This window comes from Otolemur garnettii, unplaced genomic scaffold (assembly GCF_000181295.1).
Source record: "Otolemur garnettii isolate 467f Iridium unplaced genomic scaffold, OtoGar3 scaffold00092, whole genome shotgun sequence".
NCBI classification, from domain to species: domain Eukaryota; kingdom Metazoa; phylum Chordata; class Mammalia; order Primates; family Galagidae; genus Otolemur; species Otolemur garnettii.
In genome coordinates, this window is record NW_003852487.1 from 2,143,690 (window position 1) to 2,155,574 (window position 11,885).

At 42.2% G+C, this 11,885-nt stretch overlaps 1 protein-coding gene across 1 annotated transcript in view; it reads right to left on the reverse strand.

The window, feature by feature from the left end:
* SDK1 (sidekick cell adhesion molecule 1) overlaps positions 1 to 11,885 on the reverse strand; it is a 1,049,055-nt gene that overhangs the window by 227,279 nt on the left and 809,891 nt on the right. Inside the window, exon 14 of the mRNA XM_003795444.1 lies at positions 2,650 to 2,786. Coding sequence (XP_003795492.1) covers positions 2,650 to 2,786 — 137 coding nt within the window. The remainder of the gene's footprint in view (positions 1 to 2,649; positions 2,787 to 11,885) is intronic.

Sequence of the window (11,885 nt, forward strand, 5' to 3'; positions counted from 1 at the left end):
AGAGATTGACTTCAGGTCCTCTGTTGAGTACCCATGGAAGGCTAAGGACACAAAGATGAATAAAACACTGTCCTGGATCTCGAGCTGAAGGATGCCCAATGGGAACTGTCTTCCCTTGGATATTCATCAGAATATGGATGACAAGTGCTCTGCTCCTGTCACTTTCTGTTCATACAGGCCATGGTTTGTTTTACTTACAGGAAACACAGCTATGACATCTTCAGGAAAATCTTATATTCTCATAAGGGTTATTTTAATAAATAATGCCAATCCACCAGCTCTTTGGTCAGAGCTGGTGAGCTGGAACTATGATGATGTCTCCACACAGGCTGGTTTCTATCACATCCCAGCTTCTCTTTAGGGAAAGGGACCTGACCAGTAGTCAGCAATGTTCATGGGAAAGGGAGGGGGCCTGGGTTCTGGCCTTACTCTACGGTAGTGCTCAGACCAAAGGCTTATAGCCAATGTTATAAACTTGGAAATCCAAAATATGAAAGTAAAATATTTCCCATATAACCTCCCTCAGTTAACTGGTTTGAGTGATGCCCAGTTCAAATAGTGGCTCTTCAGATTCACAGAATGGCTTTCTTGATTCTGTACATAGTCAATAACCTAGGTGCAACTTGCAAGCCTTTCAGAAAGCCCCACAAATCTCCTGCTCAAGTGCAAGAAAGAATCTGCTCCATAACACATATGCTAAGGCATGGGCTCCAGAGTCAGACAGCCCAGGGAAACCCCACCTCTACCCATTACTAGTGTGTGACCCTGGGCCAGTGACCTATACCCCCTAGACATCCATTCCCTTCACTATGGTGAGAGTCAAACAGTGTTGTGGCAGTGTGAGCATGCAGAACCATCAGAGCATCTACTCTAGGAGAAGGAGAGGGATAATTGTGGGAAATAAAGGCAGCTACATCAGTAATAACAGGAAGAGTGCACAGGTTAGCATGAGCTTGGGAAGGGCCATAGGAGAGCTGCAGAATGTTTCTACCCATAGCAGTGAGCAATACAGGAACACGTGGGAGTGTCACCAGATACAGTTGGATTTCAGTGCGGGGTACACTGGGAGAATACCACTCTTAGCTGTCCTATAAACAGGAACTTATCTACAATGATAGTGTCATCATGAGATAAACCATAGGCCAAATAAAGTTGACCACTGTAAGAGACAAGCTACTTGCAGTTTGGCCAGCTCTGTTTTACAGGAGGCCCAGGGAAGGAGGCTGCTATCTGGAATAAAGGATGAGATAATGAAGGGAGGATCCCCATTTAGGTGTCAAAAAGTCAGATGGAGTTGGTATGCTGGAGAGCTCTGAGGTAGGAATAGGTGATCATGAAGGATGACCATATAGCTCTGTGAGCATCCAGGTGAAGGAATAGGCCCTGAGATGGGAAACTTGGTCTATTTAGGGAGTTAACATGAAGCCAAGGTGGCTGGTCCTACTGAGCAAAGAGCACGGTGGTCTGGGGTGAGCTATAGCTGCACAGTGACCAAGGAGCCTGCTTTCATCTGGGAGACAGTGGGAACCACACAGGGCTTATAGGGGAGTGTGGTTCAATTATATTCTAAGACTAGTGTTGCAGCTTGTACAGAGAATGGTTTAGAAGAGGGCAAGTGTGAATGCAGGGCCACTTGGAAGGTGACTACAATTGTCCTGGTAATAGATAATGGTGGTGGGAGAAAAAGAGAGAAAAGGGAGAAAATGCCAGCTATATCCCTGAATATGGTGGATAAGGCACTGACATGGTATGCATGGAGGTAGGAGAGAGCTCCAGGAAAAGAAGCTAAGGGCCATTCTTAGAATCTCATCTGAGGAAACAGAAATAGCTACAGTAGTGAGGTGAGAACAGAGTTTGTATTAAAAACTATTCAAAGATGCAGTTTAAAGAAGTTAAGTTTGAGATGACTGTGAGACAACCAGATATAGATATCAAGTCATTTGCTTCCATAAGTGATCCTGGAGGTCTGGAGTAAGGGTATAAATGTGTGAGTCACAGGGAAACAATGCCACTTAGGACCATGGGAACCAGTGAGCTTGCTAGGAGGAGATTCCAGGAACAGCACAGAGGAGTGGGCACTATGGAGGTGCCATCCAGCTGGCTGGGAAGTGGAGGGAAGAATGGCCAGGGTGCTGGAGGAAAGCCAAGGCTGTAGGACTGTCTAAGGAAGGAGAATGTTTTTGAGGGAGGTTTGAAGGATGGTGCCAAAGGGGGCTGAGAGGTCCAGGAAGGTGAGGAAGGTAAGGAAGGAAAAGGCCCACTGAATGCTTAGTGCAGCATCTGTGCCAGAGAAAACATCCCAAAGGTGTAAACTGCCATGGTGATGGTGAACTCTCAAGTCAGCCCCATGGAGGCATTATTAGTAACTCATCTCAAGTTCACCCCAGGGGCGAGCTCAGGGCAGGGCAATTGCTGGGTTCCAAATCCACACTCCCATAAGAGCCCCACTGACTACTTCACGTCTTCCTTCTCCTCCAGGGTGCCTTTCTCTTCCCTAAATCTTGAGGTGTGGTTTTTGTTTGCATGTAAAGCATCATAACATTTTAGTAGTTGTTTTGTGTCAGAGCCAGAAGTAAAGGTTAAGGACACTGAGAACACACAATGAAATCTGAGTACTATCTACGATGACAGTTTCGTTTTGCTACTTACTGTTTTCAGACAGCTCCACAATGTAATAAAGAATAGGGCTGTTTCCATCAAAGGGCCGAACCCAAGAGAGCATCACGGTGTTGCTGTGGGAGGAATTTGGGCTGGCCAGGAGGTTCTGAGGTGAATGAGGCAGCTCACTTGAATAAAAAGGAATGAAAGGGAAAAAGAAGAAAATGCACATCAGAACCGAGGGTTAGCCTGAGTTCTTGCATGGACGGTCTTGGTATGTAATGTTTTGGAAGTGAAGAACATAAAATATGCCCCAAATATAAATACTAACCCAAATATAAATACTAACTTTTATTTGGGTAAAAACCCAAATAAAACCCAACTCCACTCTTCACCATATTATTTTGTTTTCTGAATTTCAAATTTCATAATTTCATTTAATCCCCCATGCTAGGTACCAAAGCAACTAATGACACTGTCACTTAAATGTGGGTGGAAGGATACAGATTTTTACGCATATATTATTTACTTGAGAAAACTTGGTAAACAATTTGTTTTTACAACTAGAAACTGGTAATGGAAATGCAGTAAACCGTGTAAACAGGAAAGGGTTTGGTAAATATGACTTCTTACGCAAGTTTCCCACACTAGCCATTTGGAGTTGTAGCAAAAATGCCCACGAGTATTCTCAGACAACACAGTCGCCTCATTTATTGACAGCATGAGGTTATATTGTCATTCTATTTTCTGTTGGAAGACAGGGATTTGGGGGAAGCACTTAAAGGAAATGTGGTGGAAACACTAGCTAAAATCCCATGGAAATGGTAAATAACACATCAGCAAGGCTATAAAATGGAAATGCAATTAAAATAAACAAATTCTGAAAAGAAATAACTAATAAAAAGGGTTTTTACTAGGATTTGCTGGTGACAAAGCTACAAAACCTTATTGCATAGTTTCTACTAATGGCAAGTCTGCAACCTTAACACCAGGAGCTGTCTAACCCCAGCATTTAACCTCACACCTCGAGAACCTGGGAGCAGGACCCGACTCCATGGCTGTTCTACATGTCTGCCCCCCACCCCCCAGCTTTCCAGCAACACTGGGGAAAAGGGCTCTGGGCATGACCTTATCATCCACTAACTAGTTTTTGGTCTTTCTTAGACATCAATTATTGCCGAACCAAACGAGTCAGAACAAAAAGCCATAATTATACTTGATATTTGTAATTTAAAAATTGTACTCATTATCCTTTGAAATTTATTAAAGCTGTTTTGTGCTTTCAGCTGCCCATGAAATATAGCCCTTTCTAATCCATCTGTACGTCCATAAATATACTAGTATTTCTAATGTAGACTGTAACCATATTATATAGTAGTATAATAAAGAATAAATGAGTCTGAAATGCCATGTTGATTTTCTTTAATTATGAATTAAGTTTTGTTTTCTTCTGTTTTTTTGAGACAGAGTCTGACTCTGTCACCCAGGGTAGAGTTGCAGTGGTGTCATCACAGTTCATTGTAACCTCAAATTCCTGGGCACAAGTAATCCTCCTGCCTCAGCCTCTCAAGTAGCTGGGACTACAGGTATGCCATGACACCCGGCTAATTTTTCTATTTGTAGTAGACATGCGGTCTTGCTCTTGCTCAGGCTGGTCTCAGACTCCTGAGCTGAATGGATCCTTCTGCCTTGGCCTCTCAGAGTGCTAGAATTATAGGTGTGAGCCACTGTACCTGGCCTTAATTGTGAATTAAATTTTAAATAAGAAAACGAGCTGTTATTTCTATTTAAGTTCTTTAATAACAAAAATCTCCATTAGATTTCCAATGGAGATCAATATAAAGGAAGTGCCAGGACAAAAATATTTATTCTAGATTCTCCCAAGCTCTGTTTCCCATTTTTTCCCCAATCTGAATTGGTTTGGTCTGAAACCAAATGAAAGTTGTTGAAATATTCCTACCTTAAAACAAACTAAGAATAAACTTGGATAGATAAAAATAAGACTCTGGTATCATAAAGAATTCATCTGGTCTAGGATGGAATTACTGAACTTTGGAATTTCCTAAATGACAGAACTGCTTTTATCATTCGTGGTAGGCCTCTTGGGCCATAGCTGAGTTTATGTGGTGACAGGTACAGGATGGGGTCTGTCTGTGCTGGAAAGACCTACCATGTGATTTGACCTGGTAATGTCTGCCCAACCTTCTGACCTCTGGGAAGGAAGGGGCTGCAGGCTAAATTTAGTCATGTGGCTAGTGACTCACCCATCTGTGTCTACATAATGAAATCTCGATAACCCTGAGAGTGAAGCACAGTTGTCCTTCTTGGTGGATAATCACACACCTATGTGCCAAGAGGATCCTGGATGTGGAAGCTCTGTGTTTGGGGCCCTCCCAGGCCTTACCTTATATATCTTTTCACTTTTCTGGTCCTGATTTTTACAGGCTTTACCAGCTTTATAATAAAGCTGTAAGTTTAACTCTTTCCCAAGTTCTGTGTAGGGAATTAGAACCTGAGGGTATATAGTGGAAAGGCCCAAGTTTAGCTAGTTGGTCAGAAGTGTGCGTGGCCTAGAACTGGGGTTTGTGCTTTTGGGACTGCCCTTAACCTGTGAGGTCTGTGATAATTCTAGGTAATAAGTGTCAGGATTGCATTATAAAGACTTTCCCTAGAATGTAAGACAGTGGTTCTCAACCTGTGGGTTGTGAGCCACAGTAACTGTATTAAAGGGCCGCAGCATTAGGTAAGCTTTTTCTGACATGACAAATATGAACTTAGAAGACTAACAGGACTGGTCAGTGGTCCAGGTCATTTTCTGTGTGGACACTGCTCACACTCAGACAGGCTCTCTCCCAGCACTGTGGTTTCCCTTCCTACAGAAGAAGAGACAGGCACACAGCCCCAAGAGCCTCAGAAGCAGAAACAGCGCACCACATCACACCCCAAAGGCACACAGGAGACCCTGGGAGAATATAGCAGTATTTTACAATTACAAAAATATCATTCCAATTACTTCTTTCCCAGGGATTATCACTAGTTTTGACAACGAGTCGTGAATCATTTTGCCCACCAACACTAGTGCTTTTATTTGTCTAGTCTTCTATTCAGTCAATGGTTGCATCTGAGGATCTTCACTGTCACCCACTGTTGGCTCCTCTATAACACAGACATCTAATTAGTCACTACATCCTACCTACTATACTTAGAAATGCCGTAAACCAGCTACCTGCTTCATGACCATGGACCGGCCCTTGGTCTAGTCATCACCAGTCCTTCAGAAGCCATGACATGCACCTGTCCTGATTGCCCTGCCCACTGCCATTCTGGTTGGTACCTGAGTGTTCCCTAAGTCTGGTGATGCCGGCCCGGTTGTGGGGACACAGAGAAGCAGTTGCCACAGTCCTGTCCTCCTGGAACTGATAAGCCAAGGAGGAGCATGAGGCCATACACAGGACAGGACAAGATGAGGCTCCAGAGATCGAGGACCATGGAATGGTCTGGAATAAAGAGCAGGGCTGTAGCAGGGGCAGCCCTCATGGAGGAGGTGAGGTTGGAGTGGTTGGAAGGAATCTGGGGGAGTGAAGAGGGAGGAGGCTCTCCCAGGGCTGTGGGAACATGAATGCAGGCTACTCTGAAGGTGAGTACCTGCTGAGGGCAAGGGTTTGGAAGCAGTGAGAATGGTGGTGAGAGAAGAGTGGCTGAGCAGGGCCAAGGAAAGATGTGGTACACTTGGCCAGAGAGACCATGAAGGAATCTATATTTACAACTTCTGGGATATTGTTTTGATGCTGCCTTTCCAGGGCTGGCACTGGGATTCCAAGGGCAGCTCATTGGAAATAGTACCGAGCTATTGGACAACTAGCAGATAATAATCTACAATATTGAGGAGTGGGTACTATGAGGCTGAAGATGGATTAGAGGCTCAAGGAACCAGGCAAGAGAAGATACAAGGAAGGAGAGGGGTGCACACACTTTGCAAAAAGGCCATCTTGTCCTGGTGACCATGATATATGACATTGATGGGCTCCTACCAGACAATAGTATTCTTTTCTATGAAAAGCTACCATGCCCTTACACACTTTTTCTTATGACCCTGACTGGGTTATCCTTGATCCTATTCTAAATTTAAAAGTTTTTTTTTTTTCCACAGTGAGCTCTAATGCTTGATTTCAGATCCCGCTTCTCTTAGCCTAAGATGCGAGTACACATAGAAATAGCCAGTTTCACAGGGGAGTGAATAGTCTTTCTCTTGGGACCAGCGGGCTTTGCAGACTGTAGCATAGTCATGCTAACTGAGCTACTTCTGCCATGCAGGCGTGAGCTCCTAAGACCCCTGGGACACACCCAGAGCTTGCTTAAAGCCACTCACAGTGTGAGTCTCCTCAGGGTGTGTTCTGATTTCCCTTCTCCCTACAGAGCAAAAGCAACCAACAAGAAGGCAGTGGCATCTGCTAGAAGCAGGCATGATGAATAGCAAAAATGGTAGCTAAGAGCCAGAGACAAAGGGACTAAAGATTTTTTTTAAAGATTAAAAACAAATGCTTGAGAACTTAAAAAGCAAAGCAGTCTTGAGACCTATCAACCCAGTGGTACCTAAGGCCATCAGTTTCTACGATGCACAGATAAACGCAAAGCCCTCATTTACCACTACCTGGCAATGTCACTTCACTGGCTCAAAGTCACACCCAGTGTGATGACCTCATGCAAAATATGGTTTTGACATACATCACAAGATTAAGAGTTGGAAGGAAATTCACATTTTTTCCCTAGTTCCAGTTTCTACCGTATGTGCAAATCTCCTCTGTAATATCTTTTAAGTATTACCTGTTTAGCAATGCAAACAACCTTTTATTATAGAAGCATTCCACAGAGATATTGTAGGGCCAGTTCCAGACCACCACAATAAAGCAAATCACACAGATTCTTTTGTTTTCCAGTGCATATAAAAGTTATGTCTACAACACACTATAGTCTTTAAGTGCCCCAAAGCATTAAAAAATAACTGGTGGTATATGTACACCATGGAATACTATGCAGCCCTAAAGAAAGATGGAGACTTTACCCCCTTCATGTTTATATGGATGGAATTAGAAAATGTTCTTCTTAGCAAAGTATCTCAAGAAAGGAAGAAAAAGTATCCAATGGACACAGCCCTATTTTGAAACTAATTTATAGCTTTTATAGGAATGTCATAACCTAATTATAGCCTTAGAATATGGGAAGGGGGTGGGAGAGGGGAGGTGAGAGGGGGAGATGGGGGGAGGAAGGGTGATTGGTGGGGTCACCTCTATGGTTTATCTTACAAGGGTACAAGTGAATCTTTCTAAAAGCAGAGTATGAATGTCTTAACTCAATAACTAAGAAAATGACATGAAGGTTATGTTAACCAGTTTGATGAGAGTATTTCAAAATATATATGAAAACAGCACACTGTACCCCATGATTGCATTAATGTACACAGTTAAGCTATAAGAAATTTTAAAAAAACCATAAATACCTTAATTGAAAAATTAGTTATTACTAAAAAATTCTAATGATCATCTGAGCCTACAGTAGGTCATAATCCTTTTACAGGTAAGTATTGCCTTGATGTTGACTGCTACTAACTGATCAGGGCGATGGTTGCTAAGGTTTGGGTGGCTGTGGCAGTTTCTTAAAATGAGACAATGAAGTTTGCAGCATCAGTTGACTCTTCCTTTCACAAAAGATTTCTCTGTAGTGTGTGATGCTGTTTGATAGCATTTTACCCACAGAATTTCTTTCAAAAGTGGGGTCAATGCTCCCAAACTCCGTTGTTGCTTTATCAACTAAGTTTATATAATATTCTAAATCCTTTCTTGTCATTTCAACAGTGTTCACAGCATCTTCACTAGGAATAGATTCCATCTCAAGAAACCACTTTTTTTGCTTATCTAAGAGAAGCAACTCCTCAGCTGTAAAAGTTTTATCATGAGATGGCAGCAATTCAGTCCCATCTTTAGGCTCCACTTCTAATTCTAGTTCTCTTGCTCTTTCTGCCACATCTGCAATTACTTCCTTCACTAATGTCTTGAACCACTCAAAGTAGGTGTCCTCAAACTATGGCCTGCGGGCCACATGCAGCCTGCCTAGGACATTTATCTGGTCCACCAGGTGTTTTTGCCACCACTGCCTGTCCTGCTTAGCAGCCGACTCATCCCGGGGCCTGCAGTCCCGCCCTCCAATGGTCTGAGGGACAGTGAACTGGCCACTTGTTTAAAAAGTTTGAGGACCCCTGACTCACAGTCATCCAACAAGGTTGAAATCAGCTTCTTCTAAACTCTGTTAATGATGCTATCTTGACTTCCTCCCATGAATCATGAATATTCTTAATGGCATCTAAAATGGTGAATTCTTTCCAGGTTTTCAATTTCCTTTACCCAGATCCATCAGAGGAATTACCATCGGTGGCAGCTATAGCCTTAAGAAATATATTTCTTAATAAGACTTCAAAGTTAAAATACACCTTGATCCATGGGCTTCAGGGTGTTAGCAGTTGGGAAAACAACAATCTTCTTCTTGTACATCTATCTCCATCAGAACTCTTGGGTGACTAGGTGCACTGTTAATAAGCACTAATGTTTTGGAAGGAATCTTTTTTCTGAGCAATAGTTCTCAACAGTGACCTTAAAATATTCAGTAACCCATGTTGTAAATAGATGTGCTGCTATCCAGGCGTTGTTATTCTGTTTATAGAGCACAGGCAGAGTAAATTTAGCAAAACTCTGAAGGGCCTTAAAATTTAGGAATTTAGGAATTCCTAAAGGGATTTAGGAATTTAGGAATTCCTAAAGGGATTTAGGAATTTCAGAATGGTAAATAAGTACTGGCTTCAACTTTAAAGTCACCAGCTGCTTTAGCCTCTAATAATAGAGTTAGCCTATTGAAATCAGGCATTAACATCTTTCTAGCTATGAAAATCCTAGATGGCATTAACTTCCCAGAAGGCTGTTTTGTCTATACTGAGAACCTGTTGTTTAGCATACTTAGCAAGATCCTCTGGATAACTTGGTGCAACTTCTAAAAAAGCACTTGCTCTTTCACCTTGTACTTTTATATTATGGAGATGGTTTCTTTCCTTAAACGTTATGACCCAACATTTGCTAGCTTCCAACTTTTCTTCTGCAGCTTCCTCACCTCTCTCAGCCTTCATAAATTTAAGAAAGTTAGGGCCTTATTCTGGATTAGGCTTTGGGTTAAGAGAATGTTGTAGCTGGTTTGATCTTCTATCCAGACCACTCAAACTTTCTCCATATCCGCATAAGACTGTTTTCACTGGAGTAGCACTTTCAATTTCCTTCAAGACTTCTCTTTTGCGTTCATAACCTGGCTAACTGGTTTGTGAAACAGGCCTAGCTTTTAGCCTGTCTTGGCTTGCAACATGCCTTCATCCCTATGCTTAATCATCTCTAGCTTTACTTTTAAAGTGAGAGATGTGAGACTCTCCTTTCCACTTTAACACTTAGAGGCCGTTGTAGGGTTATTAATTTGCTTAATTTCAATATTGTTATGTCTCAGGAAACAGGGAGACCCAAGAAGAGAGAGAGAGATGGGAAAACAGCTGGATGGTGGAGTAGGCAGAACACATACAACATTGATTGATTATTCATTGCTGTATATAGGCATAGCGTGTGATACCCCAAAACAATTATAATAGTAACACTAAAGATCACTGATCACAGATCACCACAACAGATATAATAATAAAGTTTGAAATATTGTATGAATTACCAGTATATGACCCAAAGACATGAAGTGAGCACATGCCATTAGATTTGTTCAATGCAGGGTTGCCACAGCCTTCAATTCAATAAAAACACAATATCTGCAAAGTGCAATAAAACAAGGCATGCCTTATGTAGGAGGTATAAGCTATTTCTTTAAATGATACATTTTGGTTATCTGGAAAACTCAGCTTTGTGAAATCCTTGACTAACCCATCAATAATGGATAAATGAGGCTTTAATATATTCTGAATCCACTTCAGAAAATCTTATCTGATAGGAATAGATTGCATCTAGGCATTTCTCTGCCAACTCTGAAAGGAGATAAATGATCAGCAGAGAGACTCACAGACAGTGATATGCAGACAGGGTGACAAATGAGAGAGGTCCCAGAGAACAATGGAAAGAAGCCCAGTGCTGAGTCACTTTGTAATTTAAAGGGAATTGGGGGGAGGGTCATCATCAGGCAAATCGTACTACAATAATATCAGAAATGAAAAAGAACAAAATAACAAAACCCAGACTGCATGGGGAGGAGAGTAAGTGAACTGTGTGTGAAGAAAACAGTTTTGAAAAAGACTCAAGAGAAAGCAATTGGTAAAATTGTGGCTGTAGGGGGGAATTGCTCTGGCAGAAGACGATCAGATAAGTACTTTTTCTATATAAAAAGCATTGCCCCTTTAATGCACAAATGATGACTTGGTCAAACCCATCTTCTTTGACTTCACTCTGAGGATGAAGATGATGGGGGCTTGATAACTCTGGGGAAACGTATTAAATTGTTCACTCCTTATTATGGCTTTGTCAGAAGAGGTTTTATTGAAAGAAAACTCTCCCACTGCCTCAGGATCTGAGTCTTCAGAAGGTCAGCTCCATAAATTGAGTTTTCTCTATACTCTGGGCTCATGAGAAATAGTCTCTGATTTTAGGAGGAGAAATGCAATGCTAATTGGGTCTTTAAAAGATTTAACAATTAATCAATCCATAAAGCCTTAGGAGCTTGGTTCCTCTGGCATGCTCAACACAGCAAGATGCTTGGGGGTACAGAGTCATCCCAGAGACCAGCTCCTGCCCTGTGACACTAGGAAACTAGTAGGAAAAACATCACTAAAACAAGGGGTGACCAGGGGTTAATGATAACCTATGTTGTTAGTTTATAGGATGTATCCTGGAACCATTTGGAATTTTAGAAGCCTCGCTTTTCAGGAGGGGACTAAGGCAAGGCTCTCATAAATTAGTCCTCCTCAGTGACACACAATGCAGCATTTCCTTTTAACTCGGGGAGTGGAGTGAGGTGTACTCAGACACTTACTGGTTCCTGCTGTGTACTTGGCACTACTGGGGCACTGAGAGCTCAGCAGCAAGCAGTGCCCAGTGTGATTTGGTCATGAGAATATGGGCAAGAATAAAGCAGAGTGAAGGAGATAGAAACGTCCCAGGCCAGGTGATGAAGGAGGGGCGGCACCTCCATAAGATGGAGACCACCAGAGCTATGACTTACTGTGTGTCCATTCTCAGCTGGGTTCCACGCCAGGTTTATAAACA